The 23,997-nt window shown below is 42.3% G+C and overlaps 1 protein-coding gene across 2 annotated transcripts in view; it reads left to right on the forward strand.

Moving 5' to 3' along the window:
• Positions 1–23,997, forward strand: part of PDE11A (phosphodiesterase 11A) — a 427,278-nt gene that overhangs the window by 349,631 nt on the left and 53,650 nt on the right. For both annotated transcript variants that reach the window (XM_045066809.1, XM_004768993.3), the window contains exons 13-15: positions 3,711–3,820; positions 13,219–13,309; positions 16,910–17,010. In XM_045066809.1, coding sequence (XP_044922744.1) covers positions 3,711–3,820; positions 13,219–13,309; positions 16,910–17,010 — 302 coding nt within the window. The remainder of the gene's footprint in view (positions 1–3,710; positions 3,821–13,218; positions 13,310–16,909; positions 17,011–23,997) is intronic.

Consider the following 23,997-nt stretch of genomic DNA (forward strand, 5'->3'; position numbering starts at 1 on the left):
TAAGCATCTGCCTTTGGAACCATAATATATGAAGACAGAAAATGGAGAGAGGATGGTTCATAGCTCAGCAAAGAAAAGGAAGATCTACCCAGGTGCCTTCAAGGTGAGGCACTAAAGGAAGTAGTAGTTCACATGAGAAACATCTCTCCAGAACCTATCAAGGCTCAGGAACTGGAGGCATCAAATAAATTTTTTTTTAATTGAGTGGAGTGGAGTGGAGGGGTGCCAAAAACTCTGAGCCCCCAAGTCTCTACCCCTTCTCCATGTAGTCAGAGGGCTACTCTTACCCTCACTTGCGCAGGAAACCAGAATATTTGCTGGAGAAACTAGGCTCCAGACTTGGGGACACCACCAAAAGAAAAGTTGAGGCAAGGTACACCCTGAAAATGAGAGAATTAAGCAAAAGTCTACATTCTCAAGGATGAGAAAATACAGTTCTCTTTTCTCAAAATGCCAACACCCATGTTTACACCATTTCCAAGCAAGAGATCGGCAAGTTCAGAGAAAATGAGTTTAGATACTGACATTTGGGGATTTCCAACAGAAGAACAGCTGGCCATCTGCTCACCTGGTGGTAAGGCCCAGAAATCTGGGCACCACCCGCATGTGCTGGTGTGAGGTAAACATTATAATGCTTTACTCTTATATGAGTAGACACTCAAGGATATCAGGCATTTGGGGGAAACCAGCAAACGCAGAGAAAAGGAGTTCAGAGGAAACAGGCAATTAAGGAGCAGAAGAGAATTTCAGAGGAATTATAATGATTATCTTCCAAAAGATGAGGTGATAACACATCCGTGAGAGAAGAATAGCATGCTATGAGGAAAGGAACAACAGATAAAATGCTTATAAATGATGACTCCTGGAAAGTAAGAGGGGAAAGTCAATATGAGCAACAGAAAACAAGAGACAAGAGTGTAAAGAGATCAATACAGGGAGCCCAACATCCCTGGAGCCCAACATCCAGCCCAACTGGAGTTCTGTTCAAATAGGACCCCAAAAAGAGGGGAAAGGAAATTTAAAAAAAAATAAGATTACAAAAACATTGTGCTAAAGAAAAAGAGTCTCCAGGTTGAAAAGCCTCACCAAGCAAAACGACGGAGAAAGAAGTTCTAAACCAAAGCATATCTTTGTGAAATTGCCAAAACCCAGGGATAGAGAGAGGATTCTTTTTTTAAAAAAATTTTTTTAGAAGATTTTATTTATTTATTTGACAGACAGAGATCACAAGTAGGCAGAGAGGCAGGCGGGGTGGGGGGTGGTGGCGGGAAGCAGGCTCCCTGCTGAGCAGAGAGCCCAATGCGGGGCTCGATCCCAGGACCCTGGGATCATGACCTGAGCCAAAGGCAGAGGCTTTAACCCACAGAGCCACCCAGGTGCCCCTATAGAGAGGATTCTAAGTGAAAATCAAATAACGTCTGATTTTTAGGAATATGAATTGGACATACTTCTCAAACACAGCTTCGGAAGTAGAAAACAATAGAGCTGTCCTTCAAAATTCTAAGTGGAAATGTTGCAAGCTAGAATTGTGGGAAAGCTAACAACTGAATAGAGAAAGTCATCTTCAATCATGCAAAGCTTCCAAAGTTAGCGCACTCCTCAGTGTTGAAAAGTTAACACCCTTTCTCATGCAGCCACTGGCAGATTTGCTCCTGCAAAATGAGGGAGGAACTGAGGAAGGAGAGAGGTTGGGATGCAGGACTGCGGGGGTCAACCTCAGGAGAGGAAAACTGGCAGCCCACCGAGAATCCAGAACAAAGGGAAGGACCAGGCTACCGCCGGGAGTCCCCAGGACAGGAAGGCATTGAAGAAACACCGTGACCCTTTGGAGAGCTGTGTAGAATGTAAGAAGACTTCGATGTTCCGAGGAAATCTTAACTCCAGGAAATAAAAACATTTACATCAGAAAGGAAACAATCCTTGGATACATGTTAGCTCAGTCATGAATATTTATGGAATGTGACTCTGGATTGCATTGTGAGTGTGAGAGGGAAAAGAGGAAGGGAAGAGAAGTCTCACCCACCACAAGACCAAGACATCAGTGTTCAAGGGGAAACTGGCAGCTGGATGCTGGGAATTTGCCCACCTCTGCCACATACTAGCTGTGAGTCCCTGGGAACATTACTTAGCTTCTCTGTGCCTCAATTTCCTCATCTATACCTGGGGATAACAGTGGTTCCTACCTCACAGGGCTGTGGTGAGAATTCAGTCAGTGAAACAGCTGGAGAGCTCTTAGGACAATGTCGGCAGGGAGGAAGGACTATATACATACTTGATGAATAACCAAGTGCCATTAATATGGACATACTATCTAGAAATACGGTAGGAAATAACTACCAAATTCGATAAAGGAAAGATTAGGTGCCTTTGGGAATCATCTTACCATGATTTGATTTTTGTTTTTTTAACTATTCAGGTAATACTTCAAGTAAAATAAAATTAACTTAAAATGAACGGCCAACTCCAAATTTTAAAACAAAGGGGTGCACACAGCTTTGATAGGGGCTATTTAACCCCTGCCCCCAACAATTTATAAACATTCCCATTTGCTATGCTAGGGAAATTATGTCTATTTCTAAATGTAGCAGGGGACCCAGCTTAATTTTTTAAAAATAAAATTGTCAACACAGAAACTTACTGTTCAGTTATTTCTGCAATAAAAATATAATTAATTAAAAAACAAAGTTTTCATTACTCTAAAGAAGTGTCTTACAGATACTATCTAGGGGCCCAAGGTTTGGGGATAAAACATACATGGAAAAGGAAGCAATGTGAACCCTACTTTCCCCTCCTCCTGCCCTCTGATAAAGATTTTAATAAGTAATGAAATGGAAGACTTAACTAAGTAAAAAGGGGGAAACATAAAGGCTTTGGGTCAAGAAAATGCGTGGACTTGTGTTTCCAGAGGCTCACTTCCTCTTCTAAACTAACCGAAGGACGAAGGACGGCAGGAATCAACAAGCGTTGGTTCCCTAATAATTTCACACTCCTCCCCAAAGACCTCACACCCAGCCTACGCATTCTGCAAGCATGTTACCAGAGGCTTAGAAAAAAAAGATCCCATGCAATAACACTCCACCCGATCCTCAATCTGTGTTGCCTAATCCTCTGCCAAATCCTGGTTTTCAAGACGTACCCTGCCTGCCTCATTTAAATTTAATCTGTCCTCCAACCTATTATGAGTTAAATTAGTCACAAGGTAAGTTGTAGAATATTATGTAGCAATTCGAGTAGCTCTAAGTTCCTTCTTTTAATATGTACATAAAAGGTGTTTTCTGTTGCCTGCCTTGGGAGTGGCCACTGGTGGGTGTAGCTTTCACTTCTCGATTCATAGCCCTCTTTTCTCCTCGTGCTAGATGCTCATCATTGCCATGTAGAATCACAAAACACATTTTGCTCTGGGCCACTGCCAAAACGTCACTGTATCTGGATAGCACAGGCTCTTCTCTAAAAAGGGAACAAATAGTCTGAACTGTGTCCTGGTGTGCCAGGGTGGGCCACTACGACATCTAGCTAATTCATCACTAGCTAGTGGGGACCTTAGTCTGTGCAACTGACCACCCAACTGACTGTCATCGAAGGGGGTGGCAGTTAATCATTTCCTTAAATGATGTGAGTATGAAAACAGAGCTGATTGCTGCTCGGGGGACGAACCTTATCCATCCTCCGTGCCCCAAGGAGTGACTGGTGCCATTTTCCCTTCTTCCCAGACCGCAGGGTTTCAAGAGATTCTGACTGAGGTGGAAATTTTAGCGGTGATTGTGGGATGCCTGTGTCATGACCTCGACCACAGGGGAACCAACAATGCCTTCCAAGCTAAGTAAGTGTTCTAATTGTTGTTATTTTAATGCATTTGCCTTTCTGTTCAGAGCCAAAGGTGACGAGTGCTAAAGAGTCAAGCATTAATTTCTGGCATCGGAGGCCAAGGCCACGCAGGCTTGGGTGTGCATGTCACGGGGCTCATCTATCTTTATAATTCCCTATTCTTCTTTTAATTGCAAATTTGCCCTTCATGTCATGCTTGTTGATTTGGTCTGTCTCTGTTGACCTCAGTCAGATAACAAAGCTCAGATTTTAAAGGGCCTTTTTTTTTTTCCCCTCCCAGAGTATTTGCCTTCATGGCATTATAAGCATCTTGGACTTGCTACTCTCAAAATCAGGTTTTGAGACTATTAAAATAAAAGTGGTCTTAGGAAATTTTATGAAGCAAAATATCTTTCTTCACCCAATAGAATCTCTTGCAGTTTCTTCAATGGTGGGTGTTATATAAACTGCAGTGAAGTAAAGCGACGTGAGGAAGAGGGTCTCTGCGGCTCTCATCCCTCCCCCCCACAGAAAGGTGAGAAACAAACAAAGGATTTCATCAGGACTGGGGATGTGCGAACACTTAATGAGCACGGACAGATTGATCTGTCCCTAAGCAGTGTGGACCGGTCAACACAACTGTTGCTTGGTAGCTCACGCTGTGGCCAAGGCTATAGAATGTATGGGTGCTGGAAATAAAACCAAAACCCCACTCTCCCAACTTACATTGAGGGTCTAGTTTCGATATTCTTTTTATTCTCTGTTTGCAAACAAAATGATATGTGAGTTCCAACTCTGGAGCAAAAAGTTTGGGGCTGGAGAAGTTAAGGAAGTCTTCAACAAAGAAGTAAGTTAACTGAGAGATGACTCATTTCAAAGCCCCCAAACAGGTCTACCGCCACAGTATGAACGTGAGTAGGCCATTGGAGGTCAACAGCACAACAGGCTCTTTGTCTGAGGCCTGGCGGTCCTGGCACCTTGCCTTTACTCCTGATCGAGCAAATGAATTTTTATCTTACACACTTCTCTATGCATCCTGGATGCTATCATAGCCCATGGCTTTGACCCTCTCTTCTCAGCAGGTTACGATTTCTTGACCCTCTTAACCTTCTGTGACATCTACTTTGCAAAAACTCAGCCCCAGTTCAACAAAACAATTCTACTTCTTGCTCCTCTACCTAGACTTTTAAATGCTTTAGGAGAAAATGTCACAGTTGTGAGAGTCTGAGACATACCAAATATATATTGTCCCAACCCAGGTGGCGGCTCTGTGTTCCCCCAATCTTTCTGCATCCTGAACCAGCTCCATCCCCCACTGCCCTTAGCAGTTATATGTACCAAACTGTTCTCTCTTCCTAAACCACCTCCTGTCTACCACCACCCCCGCACCACTCAGCAGGTCACCTTGCCTCCTCCTTCACCGAGGAAATTGAGGCCATCAATTGAGCACTCCCTCAATTTCCTCCCCTGCCATGTAGAAACTTATCTGTCTGGCCCCATCCTTTCATCCTTCTCTCCTATCTCGGCCAAAGGGCTGTGCTGCCTCCTCTCTGAGGCTAATCCCTCGACCTCAGCTTTGGGTGCCTTCCTTGCTCTCTCCTGCGGGACCCCACTCAATCAATCTTCTTTTCTCTGCCTTGTGTCTGCTTCCCCTTCCTACTAGTGCTCAGCATCCTGTTAATGTGAATGATTCTCCCCCATCTTGAAGAAGACACCTCAATCCCCATTTCTCCTTCTGGCGTCCGTTCTCTTTCTCTTCCTTTCTTTCCAGTCAGGCTTCTTGGAGAGTTGCCTGTTCATTGTCTTCACTTCCTCAACCCCTGTCTTCCACATGACTTCTAGTGCCACCTTACCCGGGGAGGCCACCCATGGCCACTTTTCCCAAAGCTGAGGGACACTCTTTCTGTCCTTCTTTCTTGGCCCTTCTTGCCCTCAGGAACATTTTACCACTCCCTCCTTCTGAGAGCGTTCTTCCTATTGGAGTCCCCCACTTCCCTCAGAATCAGTCTTTCCCTCTCCCTTTTCCTCTATCCCAGTGAATGGCAGCACCAGAAATCCACAAGGCACCACAATCTTCTCCTTAGCACCCCTCAAGGTCCACATCTTTGCATCCTTATTGTAACCGTTGCTTCTTCCTGTCCATCCCGGTTTGCTACAACAAGCAGCCCAACTTCCCTCCTCCAATCTTCCTCCTCCCTGGCACTCTAGAAAAATCTTTGTAATTCACAAAACTGACTAGATCACTCTCCTGCTTAAAAGACATTCACTGGCTTCCAGTGACTTTCAGGGTAATATTCATTTGCTTGGGTTAGCCCCTGAAGGTCCTTTTCAATTGGGCTCCTGCCCATTTTCCCGGCCCAACAGCCCTCTCCCCCCTACTCCCATCAGCTCATCAGTGTTCCAGACACAGGGACTGTTGGAGTGCTCGAAGGGGTTCTGCTTAGTCACCTCTCTGCTCCCCAATATGCTGCTTCCCTTGCCTGTAATGCCCTTCTCCTTTCCCCAAAACTCCTCTGAAAGCATCACCCTCTGGGTTTTATCCCTGAGGTGCCATCCCCTTGTCAATTTTCTGTGCCCACATAATGTTCTCTGCTTTTTCAAAAGTGTGCATCTCACTACATTTAAATTGCTGATTTACCGCTGTGTTTTCCTTCTTCTTGAGTACCTGTGATGAATAACAAGTACCAGGAGCATAAGAAACACACAAGGAATGTTTGATGAGTGAATAAATGAATGATGAATATATAAATGGACGAGATTTATTTTAACTAATTTAACTATTTTAACATAGCTCAATAAAGTTTCCTGATTTCTTAAACAAGTATAATCTTTTATAGATTATTATAAAACATAGTTTTTATACACATAGGTTTGATGTTGCACTAAAGACAATAGTGTCCCTGGGGCCTACTGAAGCGTAAACTGAGTATACTCTCATTACAGGGTCTGACAACTCCTTATGTTTGAATTCCTGTGTCTGCATTTCATTATTTTTTAGGATGCCTCTCTCTCTTGGGTCAATGGCGTCATTGTCAGCATATCTTCCTTTAGCACCCTCTCTCTAGCCGCCTACCGTTCTGCCACTTATGCATAAAGAAGAGATAAAGGTATTAGAATTATGCCCATTAAACAAGACTGAGCACCTTGTGGGTTCTTTTTAACAGTCAAGTGCACAATACCTGTGCTCAGATACCAATGTCCTTTCCCAGAGAAAGCCTGAGTATCACTGGGAGTGGCAGCCCTTCTCATTAGTTGACCTCTCAGCTCTTTGGACCAAGAATACACAGCAAATTAAAACCCAGCTAATCATATTTTATCTGCCAGGGATTACCATGATCTTGACTCAGTTAGCTGTTGAGTTCTAAGCTGCAGATCTACAGAGGCTTGGCAGCTGTAGGCTACTATTCTGGGAAATCTGTGATGACCACACCAAGAGAGAAGAGAAACAAGAAAGGGAATCTGCAGAGAGAAGAGAAGAAAAGTAGGCATTTGGAGAGAAATAGAAAAGAGAGATTGTACAACCCTAGAGAAAGACAGAGAAAAAGCAGACTTGATCCCTCCTTCCCACAGCTCTCCTCCCTTTCCAGGAGACCCAGCCACACTTGGTGATAACTGGGCTCCATCAGAGTTCCTTTTCTCCCTTAATCAACCTTCTCTTTAGTGAAGTGGCTCCAACTGGTTTCTGTTCTTTGCAACTAACAGTACCTGAGACCAAGAGAAGAACTACAGTGTGTTTTTTCCTACCTCCAGTGCTCACCAAAATACTTGTAGGGTAGATATTTTTGTCTCCATTTAACAGGGAGGGCCTGAGCCTCAGGAAAGTAATTAGCTTCACCAGATTCATACACCCAGAATGTGGCAGAATAGTATTCAGACCTGGGCTACCTGATTCCAAAAGCCATTCTTTAACCACTGCATAATACTTTCTTACATGACTTTGTAATACTTATTTGGGGCCTTTGAGCTTCCAGTTTATTGACTGCTTTGCCATATATGTGAGTTCTGGAAAACTAAAATATATTTTGATATCCAGCAAATCAAGACGCAGAGCCATAAAAAGAAAGACCTGAATGAGACCTTAGTAGTCATATTTTTTCAACACCTTAATTTTACAAAGATGGAAACTAAGTTCCCCAATCTCAAGTGACTGATGTGAGATTAAACAACTTTCGGTATATGAAATAGGTATCAAGTTGATGATATTCAACTTATTAAGTTGATGAACTCAATTTTTTTTTTTGCATCCTCATACCACATGATCAAATCTACCCATTCCAAGATATTCTGACGTGTTTCCTCGAGACAATTATTCTTGTACACGATTTACCAACTCACAGGATGTCCATTAGCCCTGCTTCTACCAAAGCGAGTCACTCTTGAACCCAACCTCAGTTAAAATTTCCTTCAACAGTGAATACTGAAAGAGACATTTTACATCATGGGGAAGGGATTACCTTTTCATTGATTGGAATAAGACTTATTCAGTAAGCATGTCCTTGTTTAGAAAAGCCCTAAGAAGAAATCTAATCCTTATTTCCTTTGTTATTCCACAATAATTGAGTGCTTTTTTTGTGTGGAAGGCTCTGTGCTAGGCATTGTGGGAGACATAAAGAAGTATAACCAACAGTCCCTTCCCTTAAAGTAGTTACAGTATAATTCCAACCTTTCAAGTGATTTGGAAATGGGATTTGAATGCACCAGTTATTATGTGGCAAAGCATACAGTACCTTTTATTCATATATAAGGCTATAAACAGGAGACATTTAGCAAGGGACAAATTACTATATAAAATGCAAAATGCCTCTACAATAAAAAGTTGTGACTTTAGTTATAGCACAGTATGATTTATTCTCTTAGCCTTTCTGATGAGTGAACCTTTGCATTTTCATATTTTATTCTTAATTCTTAAGTATTGGAGCACAGGCAGTGAATGATCAATAGGCAGAGAGGGCGGCCATCCCACCATGCTTGGCAAGTGCTCTGCGAACACCTCTCTCCTGTTTTCTCCAGGGACCGTCTTTCCCACTCATCCCCCTCTCCATTACAGCTGCCCCCGATGATTAAATATCAGTACCGAGCAGCTTTGTAGTATATTCTCCTAGGAGACTTCTTCTATTCATTTCTAGCATAATCTCTTATACTCATTTATTGGGAATGAAAACCCATCTTGTCGCTTTCGGCCAGGTCCCAGAAGTGAAATCCTGGGGCACATTAATCTGCCATGACAGCCTAATCCCATTCCTCACCACCTCCCAGCAATTCTCAATTTCCTAATTACCTTTCATAGTTTTCCTTTTAAAACTTTCCCATAAGCCATGGACACACACTTCCATCACATCTCTCTTTCAAAGAATATGCACGTCTAGCAAACTTACACATGTTTTTGCACGTCTATTTTTTTGCTCCCTGGGCAAAGTGCTGAATGCCTGTAGGGAAAGAATTTTCACTTCAACTTTTCTTTTTAATAAGTCTCTCCTTGGTGTGTCACCTACCCAGAAATGAGAAACTTCAGTACGTCGGGATGACCTAATCAATAAAGAGCTTCATGAATAATCACATGTATAAATATTCCTGTGCTTCTGGGATTTGGATATACATTATGGGTATCCACAATTTGGAGATATATAGAGCTCCATAATTTGGATATGTAATATTTTCGTAATTACATTGTGCGTGCCCCAGAGCTCTTATACGATGGATATACTTACCATAGACAATTAAAATGAGGGCTGGAGTTAAGGTTCATTTTTTTCCATATGCAAATAATGTGGGTATCTTTTCATATTTTACGTGAAAAACTGGAAGTATACCTTGACACTAAATGTATTACATGAAAGACATGGCCTCTTTTAAAAAATGGTTTTATGACAAAGTAAAATTGGTTAATACCGCATATGATGTTCCCCCCTGCCAGATCAGTGTACTTTCACATACTGACACTGGGAAATCCTACAATTAAGAAAAAGAGAGAACTTAACTTTTTTTTTTTTTTTAAGATTTTATTTATTTATTTGACAGAGAGAGATCACAGTAGGAGAGAGGAAGGGAAGAGATCACAGAGAGAGGAAGGGAAGCAGGCCCCCTGCTGAGCAGAGAGCCCGATGTGGGACTCGATCCCAGGACCCTGAGATCATGACCTGAGCTGAAGGCAGCGGCTTAACCCACTGAGCCACCCAGGTGCCCCGAGAACTTAACTTTTTAAACTCAGCATTTTCCAAATATATTTGACCACAGGACCTTTTTCATTTCTGCCCATATGCCATTTCATATTTCAAAGAATATTCTGCAGACTACTTTTTGATAAGGTATATATATCCTAACAGATGCATTTTATTTTTGGCCACTTACATCAAATTTAATGTGTATGGGCTTCACTCCTATGGCCTAGGAGTTTCATCGCCTAGTGGCAGGTAAGGCAACACCCTCAGTGAGACTTGGCCTGAGAGAAAAAGCACCATGAGGTTTTGCAGTCTTAGAAAAACTGACAAAGACCAAATCTGGTAGTGTAAACCAAGGGTCTACATGAAAATGGAAGTATTCTTGCTTTTATGATTTTACTCTAGGAAACAAAGTGGGTTTGGTCTCATGCTCTACTTCATGAACGCTAAGACGGCACCTTGCTTGCAGAAAGATGAGCAGTATTAGAGCAGGTCTAATCAGAGACATTCTCCTGCGCAACTAGAGGGACTGTGAGCTTCCTGTGGGCAAGAGCCAAGTCTTATCTATCTCTGTACTCCGCACGCCTACAGCCTGGCATTGTGAGAGTCATCAATACTTGATGGGTGAATGAATGATAGATGAATGAATGAACCACAATGTCTTCCTCCACTTTTTGTAGCCTTAGTCTGCTTCAGCTGCAAAATCTACATATTTTTGTGATGAACTCAGTATTGTGTGGGAGTCCAGAGAATGTAAGATGCAATTACAAGGGGAACAAAGAGGGAGGCTGCTGCCGGAGATGCTCAGACTGGGGACAGTCGCATGGCTGCATTTCCGCAAATGCCCAAGAGGACATCTGATTGAGCTTGGCACTCAGAAGCCCTGTGGATCTGGAGAAGAGGGAGAGGAGACACTGGAGCATTTGTAATAAGGTGTCCCCTGGTGGAGGGGGAGGAAACATCCCAGTCATCCTGAAAAAAGAAAATATAAAGTAATCTGTGATCCTCTAGCTGGTTTAACTTTTGTGAGGTCTGCTAAACCAACATGATAAAGGAAGAGAGAATATGTTGCATCGTGACCTTAGCCTGTATCAATGACTGTTATCAGGATTCACATTACTAAGTGAGGGGCATCTGGGCATGGCTGGCAAATAGAAACAAATCACAAGAATCTGAGCTTGTGGTTAGCAGTTATACAAGTAGAATTCTCCATTAAATTTTGAAATCTTCTTTCATTGATAACAACCACCTTGGCAAAAATGGAGACTCAGTAGCAGAAATGAGAAAGTTATCTTTCTCATGATGCAATGAGAAGAAATTTACAAGCTTGGATTCCAGGCCAGAACTGGTACCTGCCAGCTGTGTGGCTTTGGAAAAGTTGTATAACTTCTCTGAGCCTAGGTTTCCTCCTTTGTAAAATGAGAAAAATTACTCTTATTTCATGGTGGTCGTCAGGACTAGATGAAATGACATAGTAAGTCGTTATTATGTTGCCTAATGTATGATAGGTAGGTACTCATGATAGTTATTATTATTAATAACATTATTACAAAATATGCTAACACACTTTTTACTGTCAACTTTCCAGTTCAAACTAAATCTCTAGCCACACCAGTGTAAGCTTATTAGCCAAGCAGCTAATTTTTTTAAGTACCTGTTCCATGCCAGGTAACTGGATGTGACATGCACATAGGACCTCCTAGAACTTCAAAAACCAAAACAAAGGCATACAGTGAACACTTTGAAAAATGTATTTTCATAAAAATGACCTGTGATAGAAAATACTAACTAAAACTAAATATTAATTAATCACTGACGATTAAGATTAGCCCAACAAATTTTCACTTATTTAATGATACAGATTAAGGTAAGATTAAAAGAAATAACACACACTTGATTAAAACCTAATTCCCTCCTTACCAACTGTATTCATAATAATCCCTGTGGAACCCTGTGTTTCCCCCAACATGTGGTCAGCTTTGAGTCTTTGCAAGGTCCCTGGGCTCCTGATCTGGCTAGGACCTTGGGCCGCTTCACAGTGGAGATGGAAGACAGTTTATGACCCAAATCCTTCACATTGACCAAAAATGCAGTTCTTCCTCCTCTCATTAGCAGGGCACACTGTGAGCTATCAATCTCTGGCATTTCCAAGTAAAAGCCAAATCACCCTTTTAATGTCCAAACTCTCTAGAATGCGCAGGAAAGAATACAAGGACCCGGATGTGTCATTAGAGACCTGGGACTGCCCTTTAAACTATAGGATTCTCTGGATCTCTCTTAGCTCATAAAATGCTCTAATCCCTAATCCACAAGAGCCGGAAATGAACACTCTTGGACATTTCCAATGAACACTTTGGTTAACTGATACTGTTGAGAATTAAATTGTTCTACATAAGCAAGATTTATAGATAATTCAAAATAGTTTTTTCAACTATCAATTAATATTTTCTTTCTTAAAATGGAAATAAATATGTGTTTTAACTGATTTACAGGATTTACTAGACTGCAGTCTACTCCATGTCATGCATTATGATAGGCACTTTCAAATATTTTATTTTATTTTCATAAATAACAGGAGGTAGATAGCATTATCATAATTTTAGAGACAAAGAAACTGAATCTTAAAGCACCCAAGTAGTTGTCCAGAGCTATTACCAAGATCCAGGGTCTGACTCCAAAACCAGGGAACTTTCCAGAGTTCTACCCTGAGATATAATGGGACTGTGGGCTGGGAAACAGTAGTAGAAGCTTGTCAGCCATATATGTATTGGTTAAATGGCCTCTGCCCAATATTCCCAAGGGTTTTTTCCATGGAGAGTTAAATGCATTTAGTATAAGAGAGTTAGTTGTTCTGAGCCCTCAGAGGTTACATAAGGTTTAGTTCGTGAACCGTATCCCCTGAGCTAGAATCATCCACAGCACTAGGCTTGGACCTGGAACACTTTCTATGTTGTTGTGTCATGGGCATTACCTTCCCTTATGACCACATGTCCTGTTCCTTACTAGTCTGTAAATGTCTCCCCAACATGGACTCAGTCTCATTTATTGCTGTATCATCCACAGGCTCTAGCCTAGCACACAGAAGTTTTTCAAAATATTTCCTTCATGGATAAGTGAACTACACAGTTTTCCTGAGAATGTAGATGCTCATGTTCCTGAGCCAAAGCAGGAAAAGCAGTTTGATCCAAAGTACTGGTGTGGGAAAATCAATGGCAGATGGAGGGCCCGGATCACTCACCCTTCTGACCTCTTTCAGGAGCGGCTCTGCCCTGGCCCAACTCTATGGAACTTCCGCTACCTTGGAGCACCACCATTTTAACCACGCTGTGATGATCCTTCAGAGTGAGGTACACACCCAATATTCTGCTTCCCCCCTTGACAGTAAACCAATAAAATGATGTTTGCTACCTCTTCTTTTCTTTGTAGCATCACAGGTAGATATGGAGAAGAGGAGCACGCTTTTCTAGGCCAAATGATTGTTTTTCTTGGTGGCTTTAAAAAATTCTTTCAGATGCCTGACCAAGAACCTTATTCAAATTCTTCCTGAGTGGATTCATTTGGGTCTCAGTACCAGTAAGAAGACTTCTCAGACTCACTCAGCAGAGGGGACTGCTTATCTAGCTCGTCACCAGGGCACAGGCTTGCCTTGCTGAAGGAGGACAGAAGCCCACTAACAGAGTGACTCGATCCCAGTAGTGAGTGGCCCAACGTTACCGTTTTGCAAAATCCAAAGCCATTTGAAAAGACGGTAGAAGTAGAAACAGGGTGAGAAAATTACACTTTATTAGCACAATTGAGAAGGCTATAAAAGATAAAAGAACCCAAAATTGCTGGTGGGAGCAGTCTGAAAGTGAGAATTGCAGCTAAACTTGAGACCCTGGGCCAAGGCCATATGCCTTACTTTGTTTCATGTGGCAATGCAGGAGTTGGAAATAGTTGGATTTTTGTACTTTTAGCTCTCCACGGAGAAAAAGAAAAACCACTAACTGACTCTGGCTGAGGCATCTGAGTTTTAAATTGCCAGGAAAGGATCTGTTTAATTTTCTGCAGGCGTACAGACTTTTTTTTTTTAGGCCAAGAAGGGATCATCTGTTCCCCATTATTTGTCAGTTCTCTAGCTGTGCCATTAATTATTATTATTATCATCATTAAGGCCCTGCTTCGCTGGAATAGCATCATTAAATATGGAGGGGTTTTTTCCTCCAGCCTATCTTGAGAAAGCATGTCTTTTGCAATATCACGAAAGCCTTCTTCGACCCCATAAAGGAGAGTCAGCACTCCGGAACCCAGTGCGGCTGGGGAAGGGCAAACCCGCTGGGGGAGATGTATTTTCAGTTGGGAATGAAACATCAAAGGTTAGGCTCTCAGCAACTTTGACAGAAACCAGCATCCCAGCATCTGCAGCTCTGGAATTTTCCTAAGTAAGCCGTGTTTTAGCTGAGCGCTGTGGAAGATGGCTGGCAGGAGGGTAAGGAGGAGCTTGGGTGCAGACTGTCTATTCTGTGCTTCTGACCCCAAAAACTGCCCCCACTTCGTAGCAACAGGCACTATAAACAGGGTGTTGGGGTCTCTCAGAAGGTCATTTGTTTGTTTCCTGGGAAAAACAAACCCCACTAACTGAGAATTTGCCTTCAGACAAACAAAACACATTGGCTGGCCCTCACTCCAGGGTTCCCTATGAAGAACAATAATAACGGAACCGCGCCCCTGAGCGACAGGGTGTGTGTGGGGGTCATGGCCTGGCGCTTCCCCTACTTCCCCTTCTGTCCTGCTCCTCAGAAAGGCAAACATGTAGATATCATTATGACCCTGCTTTTCAAACGAGGCAGAGGCTGGCGGAAAGTTGCTCCAGACCTTTCTCCTTCCACATTTGGGCTTACTTTTCATCAATACCACTCCCCCCTAAACAGGGAGTAGAAGCAGTATTTCAGGGAGACAAATCTCTTTCAGAAACTAACCCTCGAGGCACCGTAGAAGGTCAATTTACATACAAACAATACTCTGATTATAAATTAGCTATTTTTTTTATTAAAGCTTATCTGGCTAGCTTTATCACTATTAGCTGTAAATTTGTCCTTTACGACATGTGCTTTAAAATTGGTAAAGCTTGCTCTCTCACAAAATGATCAAGATCCTTGAATTTAGACCAAGTCTCTCCTGAGCGCCACATATTTTTTACTGTAACTTGCTCTTAAAGGTTATATCTCTCTCACCAGGAAATGCTAGATGCACAGGTCTGGATCCTGGTTGACGATTTTTCCATAGTTTCCACCCATTTTCTCCCAGGCCCCCAGCACACCACCCCATGATTGATCCATGGGGCAAAGCTCAGGCAAGAAATCCTGGGCAGAATTATGACATGGCCTACGTTTAGTTATTTGTCTTCTTCCTAATGGCTGAATTAAGGGTCTGGAAGAGTTCATTTGAAAATTATTATTACGGGGCGCCTGGGTGGCTCAGAGGGTTAAAGCCTCTGCCTTCAGCTCAGGTCATGATCCCAGAGTCCTGGGATCGAGCCCCACATCGGGCTCTCTGCTCGGCAGGGAGCCTGCTTCCTCCTCTCTCTCTCTGCCTGCCTCTCTCCCTACTCGTGATGTCTCTCTGTCGAATAAATAAATAAAATCTTTAAAAAAAAAAAAAATTATTATTAATATTGGACCTGGTCCCAAGTGGAACCAATATACTCTAGTCTTTGAGGAGCGGAGAGTTCACCCAATAAGATAAATTAACTCAGGGAAGGTGATTATCATCTGGTGCCTGGTAAAAACTAATTTGCTAATTGATATTCTGGTTCCCTAAAAGAATTAATTTACCTCCTGGTAGAGAACAGTTTATTCTCAGGCAGTCATTCTGCCCCTTCCTTCTTCAGCATCTTGTGGCTCTCAAACACCGGGTTTAAAGCTCCTCCAGTTCCCAGGCCTCCTGTTTATGAGTTCTTAATTTATGCTAGGAAAACCTGATCAATGAAAAATTCCCTGACTTTCAAAGCAAAGTAAGTGAATTGTCGGTCACTCTACGCAAGGATTTTTTTTCACTTTATAAAAACATGGCAGAACTGTCTTCATGCAGCTCAAATACATTTTGATGAAAAGAAATGTGCTTTGCAAAGGTGTGGAGATACAGGTGCAAGTTTTCCTAGATCAGAGTCCTCTTACCAGTCCCAAGAACTATGCCAAGAACCTACCATATACATTCTAGCCCCTCAGGGATGACGTACTGAGCTCAAACTACCACACACTACATTGGGATGTATCGTCACAATTTCATGCAGGGTTTCTCAGACTCAGCCGTGTTGCCATGCTGGACTAGGTAAATCTTTTCTGTGGGGGCTCTCCTGTGCATTGTGAGACACTAAGCAGCATCCCGGGCTTTTACCCACCAACAACACACCCAACCAGTGTGACAATCAAGTGTCTCTAACCATTGCCAGAAGTCCCCATTGCCGAAATCACCCTCAGCTGAGAACCGCTGGTCTAAGGGTTTTTATTCTTCGTCCTTGAAGTCATTTGTTGCCATAGCAGGTGCTCCTAAAATGCCAACTTAAGTCTTTATAAGTGAAACTAGTGTTCATTTTAGGGTCAGAAAGATTCCCAAATATTTTGTCAACTTTTACACTCAGTAAATTCTACAGGAAGTGGCAGTCAGATGGAGTAGTTGGGACAAACCTGACCACAGTAAGTTTAAACATTTTCAGAGTTTCCTATTTAGGACTAATAAAGTCTAATAAAGGATAATAAAGTGCCCCCTCGTGGCCCTCAAAAAAGATTGTACTTTCTGACTTTGCTCTGTCTTCCCGAGAATCTGTTTGTATTTGCACAAAATGTCATTAAATTGTTTTAAATGGCTTTATCATGTGCCCATAATTTTTTTTTAATATAGGAAACATATGTAATCAACATCTTCAGATCTAATGTTGTCTTTCGTGACCTTTTACTTTCTCATTACAGGGTCACAACATCTTTGCTAATTTGTCCTCCAAGGAATATAGTGACCTTATGCAGCTTTTGAAGCAGTCAATATTAGCAACGGACCTCACGCTGTACTTTGAGTAGGTATTGGCATTTGATCTATTTGACAAATGGATATCTAAAATTTCACCCTGTAATTAATTTTCAGGTCCATGTTGGAGGTTGCCTGTTACTCCAACACTGGTATAAATGTGTAAATGAGCTAAATTTTTGTTGTTGTTTTCCTCTCATCTAAATGAACTTCATTAAGGTGGAATCTGTAAGACAAGAAAATCAGAGCTACCATTGTGAAATTTACAGCTTTCTTCTATTTTATGAGCTTTGTGGGAGATTTTTTGACTCTGAAGCTAAGTGGTGGCCATTTTCATTTTCATTTTAGAGACTGTCTTAAGATTGCTGTTTTGGACCATTATTTCTGGTCAGATCCATAATGGCTCTGGTGAGGCTCATGAAACATTTGTTGCTGAAAGGCTGACTTGAAATCCAAGACTTTCTTTCTTGCCTCTCCTCTAGTTCTCTTTCTCAGAAGAGAGGTCCCCATTTTTTCCAAAGTTCAAGCCTCCATCTGAGGTGGAAATTTCATCGCTCTTATTTCCTCTGAGACCTGCTCCGTCCTGTACCACCTCTTTTGACAGCCTGGAAGTCTCTTCCTCCACTAATATGCAGTTTCCTCTTAAAGACCCATTTCCCTTCCTTAACGAATTCTTTCACTGGATCCCATGGAGATCTTTTTTTTTTTTTTTTTAAAGATTTTTATTTATTTATTTGACAGAGATCACAAGTAGGCAGAGAGGCAGGCAGAGAGAGAGAGAGGAGGAAGCAGGCTCCCCCACTGAGCAGAGAGCCCAATGCAGGGCTCGATCCTAGGACTCTGAGATCATGACCTGAGCTGAAGGCAGAGGTTTTAACCCACTGAGCCACCCAGGTGCCCCCTCCCCATGGAGATCTTTAATTGCTTTTCGATTTGCCTTTCTTTTACTGACTACCTTTTAAGATGAATGGAACACGTTAGTACCTTTATTTTCCTAACACCTATTTACACTCAGTAGACCATGTGCCCCTTCACATTCAACCGGAATTGTTCGGTCAGAGGTCACCAGAGACGTCCTTGTCTTCAAATCCAATGTCTATTACTCATTTCTGATATTGTCTAGCTTCATTGAGACCTCTGAAGGTTTACGGGCTTCTTACTGTCGATTTCTACCCTCTTTTCTTCCCCAACATCCAGCTCCTTTTCGTCCTCCTTTTCTGGGTTCTTTGTAGGTATCTTTTCACCTTGTTCCCACAAATAAGTTATTGAACCCATGTTCTTCTCTCTCTACTCAGATTTGTTCCTCAGCCTCATCTCCACATAACCCTGTATAGGTACATAGAAGGCTCTGGAATTCTTCAGTCTAAGCCTCCCTCACATTCTAATCCTGTATCTCCAACTTCCTTCTCAAAAACTTTCAGTGCCTTCATTGCTTTTAAAGCAACCTCGAAACTTTTTTTCAAGTTTCAAGGCCTTCCACAATCGGCCCCAACCTTTTCTCCTCCTTATCTTTCACTTCTCTCCTACCTCATTTGTCTACTCCGACCAGACTGGTCTACATAATGCCCTTTGAAAACATCTCAGAGGTGCCCCTGTGCCCTAATCACACTGTTTCTGCATGAGATCCTCTCCCGCACCACTCCCCCCCACCCCCCCCAAACATTCCTTGAAGGCTGATCTCCTCCATCACCTTTTTTAGAAAGCCCTGTTTCACGCTCTTTAAAATCTTACTGCACTTTGGGATTGTGTCAGTTTGAATTAGATTCAATTGTAAGGGAAAGAAACCCCAAAATAGCAGTGGCTTACGTCTCTGTCACATAAAAGAAATCTGAAGATCTGCAATCTGGTGTTGGTAGAGTAGTACACTAAGTCACGGGGGCCCCAGTGCTCCTTTTATGTTTCTGAGCTGCTGCCTTCAGCACGTGGTTTCCACCTTAGTCCAAAAGAGCTGCTCAAGCTCCACCCATCATGTCTACATTGCACCTGCAGAAAGAAGAGACGGGGAAAGGGGCCAAAAGGTGATGCAAGCTATCTTTTAAGGAAGTTTTCTGGAAGCTCTGCATAACTCTTCCACTCACATTTCTTGGTCAGAATTTAGTCATTCAGCTATACCTAGGTTGAAGGAAGTTTGGGAAAGGAAGCTACCATTCTGGGTAGCCGTATGCCCTGGTAAAAAAGGTAGGAGCCCTATTATTAAATAAAGGAAGGTTGGATATTAGAGTACACAATCATAAGTATTTATTGTTGGATTCTGCTGAATGACTTAGTATATGGTATTGTGGCAGGAGAAAGGCTTTAAAGGTATGCTGGTCTGGATTTAAATTGCATTCTGGCATTCTAGTTAAATCTGGTAGATGGAGCCCAGGTGTTTATATCTTCTCTCTCCTGAAACTCCACTGAAAGGACACCAAATAAATTAAAAAAAAAAAAATAAAGGCATAAATCTGCAAGGAGAAAGAAAGAGAACATACCACAACTGAGAAGAGATGTCAATACATTAGTGGAAAATGGAAGGCTGACCAACAAATGGTAACTGACCTAAAAGAGTAGAAGTGAAAAAGCAGAACCTAGTGGAAAACAGCTCTGAGAAGCAAGATGATTTGCTCTGTAAGACCTTTTTGGAGCCCAGAGAGAAAACGTGCCATGGAAAGGGGATGTGACTCTCAAAGCTTAAGTAAAACAAGGAAATTGATAGCAAGCCAGTTTATACAATGCTCAGAACCCACAAGGACTTCCCCCAAAGTAGCCAGTATCTTCCCTTTCTCTACCCCTGGAGATAGCTAGAGATTTACTCCCTGGAGAAATGAAAGAACAGACTCTGGACTGAGGAAAATACAATGTGGGAAGGAGATACAGAGCTCAGAAGAGGGAATGAATTGAAATGGAACAAATCTCTGGATTGAAAACCCATAGCCCAGTCACCCAGAAGCTAAGAGTTCATAGATCATATACACAGGGATGTCAGATTTAGCAAAAAGAAATATACATAATTAAACAAAACTTCCAGCTCTGCCATCACTTGGCTGTGTGTCATCAGACAAATTAGTCACCTCTCTGAGCCTCTTTTCTTCATTGTAAAATGGAGATAATAATACCTATGTCATCTGTCTTTTATGTCTTGTAAATGCCTAGCAGCACCTGCAATCTCGTTGCTTTATAGCCCATTTATTTCGTGTATTTTGTGACCCTCACGATTAACTTAGCTGTCCCAATCTTCCATTGTTTTCTGGAATGATGTTCCTTGATTTGGGATTCATGGAGGCCTATATCCCTTCAACGTTTTTACTTCCTATCTCTGACACTTGCAGGATTTTGTGTTATTTTTGCTCAAAGTCGAAGCATTTTCCCAAGCCAAGTTTCCAAGTAACTTCTAAGGAGGAAAAAAAAAATCTCCCCAGTTGGAGTCCATTTATCAAGGCCTGTTAGGGATGTGTCGAATCACTGAGTGACCGCTGGGACTCAGCCAAGGAAGTTGGTTGCAACTCCTTTTCTCATTACTCTGTTCTTATCTTAATGCTGCAGACCCTGCTGTTTGCTGACTCCCAAAGAAGCCAGCTTGTTCTCTTTTTGTCAGCGTTATTGTCTTTTGAGGTACCAAATAGCTGCTCTTTCCCTAATCTAGACCTTCAGGAGGCTGATTCACTTGCTTGTCGAAAGTTGCATTAAAGTGTTGCCATATTTTTAGCCAAAACAATCCCTAGGGTTAATGAGGGGATCCGCAGCCACTGCAAACTGTCACCCAGATGCTTTTATTCACAAATATACAATTGTGGAAATGGAAGGGATGTTACATGTGATGTAATCCAATTCATCTCTTTTATTTTGTAGATCAGGTACTGAGCTCCAAAAGGTTAAATGGTGTGGCTTGGGTCTTATAACTAATTAGTAGCTAACCTGAAATCCACACCTGCTTTCTCAGGGCTTTTTCTGCAATCATGGTGTTCCTTCTCTCATGGAAGAATCAAGAAATTGTTGTCGGGGCGCCTGGGTGGCTCAGTGGGTTAAGCCGCTGCCTTCGGCTCGGGTCATGATCTCAGGGTCCTGGGATCGAGCCCCGCATCGGGCTCTCTGCTCAGCAGGGAGCCTGCTTCCTCCTCTCTCTCTGCCTGCCTCTCTGTCTACTTGTGATCTCTCTCTGTCAAAATAAATAAATAAAATCTTTAAAAAAAAAAAAAAAAAAAAAAAAAAAAAAAAAAAAAAAAGAAATTGTTGTCATTTGAGTTGGGGATACGTTATATGGGACACTGACCTTCCCAGATGTATATCAATCAGTTTACTTTGAAAACCAGCATGGGTTTCCCCTCTCCCAAAGCAGAACTGGAGACAAGGGCTTGCGTGCATTTAGCATATCTTTGGAAGTGACATCAGAAACAGGAGGTAGGAAAGCTATTATAAGGACACATCTCCTAGCTGGTCATCACTGTGGTCAACTGTGCTTGACCCTGCAGGGATTGCCTGAAAAGCCTCAGATGCTGCACCTCAAAATTACCCACTCACCTCCATTCTCCACTAGCCAAGGTTGTTCCATGGGTGTGAACTCCCAGGACTTGGGACTTCCGGGACATACACATCCAAGGGCTGGAGACTCCTCCAGCAGTCCCCATCCCACACAGAAAGTCAGAGCAGCTTCCCCACCCCCCAGCCCCCCACCAGCAGGAATTAAGTGAGGCACCACGTAGCTTGGACAGGAGCTCCGTGCAGCAATATCTGAAGAAAGGTGGACCAGGAGGGTGTGGGTGGCCTGACACAACTACTCTCTAAGGGTCTGAATTATCTCTGGTTCTTCTGCCCTGGCTACTCAAATTGAAAGTCAAGGGGCGCTCTGGTGGCTTAGTCCATTAAGCCTCCAACTCATGATCCCAGGTCAGGTCTTGATCTCAGGGTTGTGAGTTGAAGCCCCACATTGGGCTCCACTCTAGGCATGGAGCCTACTTAAAAAAAAAAAAAAAAAGTCCTGATACTCTTGAGGTCAACCAAAAAGGAAGCTCACTGCCTTCCTCCCCTAGGAAAGGGAAAGCACTGTAGAGAGGACCGGTGCAGGCAGGAGGAAGCTCTTTTGCATCTTTTGGAGTGTTTATGATTCATTCCACAGGAGAGTTCTACTGCCACGTGCCAAAAGAGGAAAATAAGATTCCTATAAATATGGAACCCCTTTAAAAAAACAACCACAGAAACGTGTAAATTTAATTTCTAATGGCTTTGGGCATTTTGGGGATTCTATACCACAAGTGATAGATGAAAGCCGAATTCACAGGTTTAAAAAACAAAAATAAAACAAACGATTAAAAAAAACCTTGGTGTGAATTTCTAGGCTTCACAACCCAATTCTTTAGTCTGATTTTCCAACTCACTGAAAACATTTTCCAGTTTCTGCTCAGTGATCTTCTGAAATTGATTTCTGTGCCTGTTTCTGAGTCCCTGCAGTGAATAAGGCTTTGATAATTAAATAGTAATTTCAGCATCTCAAGCAGGACTTAGATGTACCCTATCGGTAACCAGCCATGTGACTTTGAGGGAGTCACTCACTTAATCTCTCTTTGCCTTGGGTTCTTGTCAGCAGCATGGAGACAGGCATAATACCGGTAACCATCCCCTAAGGTCTTTGTGGTGGCCAAAGGAGATTACCTATTAGAAAGATTATTTGATAGTTTAAATAATTAAGATTTCAAAAATCTAAATAATGTAAATTTAAATCATTTGAATTTGATAGCTTTGACCACTGAAAGTACCTTATAAGGAAAAAAAATCACTCAGTCAGAAAACTTAATAGAAATTACCCTGTAAAGGATGCTGCTTGTTGGAGTGTGGGTAGGCAGAAGAAGAGGTCCAAAATTATAAGCGTTAAAACTTCAAAGGGAAGTCACAAATACCCTATTCTTTTGTCTGCATGAAGTCAACAGAGATGATTATTAATAAAAACAACAACTAGTATTTCCTGAGTGCTGATTTAGGAGCTTCATATACACATTATCCCATTTAATATTTAGAGCAGTCCTTGTGAGCACAGACACTATTTTGACCTCATAATACACATGATGGAAACTGATGTTCGAGATTACCCAGTAAACTGCTCACAATGTTAATTGATAAGAGTGAGATCTGAACCAGGAAGTTGGATCCCAAACTGTTCTTAATGACGGTGGCATTCTCTCTGCAGTTCTACAACTATTGGAACTGAAGCCAAGCCTGGGAACACTCAGGCATTAGGGGCAGGAGTCACTTGAGTCTGCCCACACCTGAGGCCAGTTGCAAGCACACTAGGTAGGCAGCCAGCAGGTCGCAATTCAAATAACCTCCATCAGGAGGGCGGGGAGGTGGAGGCCCCAGGTTAGAACTGCTCAGGAGCCTGTCTGGTGGGGCTGAGAGGGCAATCAGAGGCTCTTCGTCTACACTTGAGCTAAGCTGGGGCAACAGAAGTTGGCAATTCTTTAGCTTTTATACAGTCGACAATAGCCATTTAGCATCCATGCCCAAAGGCTGTGATCACATGCCACTCTATCTCTCACCCAGCATCCAGCAGGCGCCTTCCCTGCGCCTAGCGCCTTCCTGGCGTTACATCAGCTTCCTGTATCACCACCATCATGGTGGCCCTGTGAGTGCAGACATCTCTCTCTTGGAGGCCCAAAACCTGACACACAGCCTGATGTAATGAGTTCTCAAAATATTAGCTTTTTGATATTGAATTCTCGTACCAGCCTCCAAGGTAGATATTATTATCCCCATCTTAACAGATCAGGATACATCCATGGACTTAGCGTAATTTACCCAAAGTTATTGCATTGTCCGTGCTCACATCTCCATGCCTCATTGCCTCAGACCACTATAAGAAACTGAGAATTATCCAACACTTCAGATTTTACAAATCCATTTGGATGCTCAATGCTTTTCCAACTGGCTCTCTAAATTAATCAAATGGATCTTCAAACTGAAATTTTCCATTTCCCTTTGTGCTCTACAAACATTCATCAGCAATTATGGAAAATGCCCAGTATAATGGTATCTTTGTCTTTGTCTTTCCAAGGAGAGGCAAGAAGTA

This window comes from Mustela putorius, unplaced genomic scaffold (genome assembly GCF_011764305.1).
Source record: "Mustela putorius furo isolate JIRA1106 unplaced genomic scaffold, ASM1176430v1.1 tig00003869_pilon_pilon_pilon, whole genome shotgun sequence".
Taxonomy (NCBI): Eukaryota; Metazoa; Chordata; class Mammalia; order Carnivora; family Mustelidae; genus Mustela; species Mustela putorius.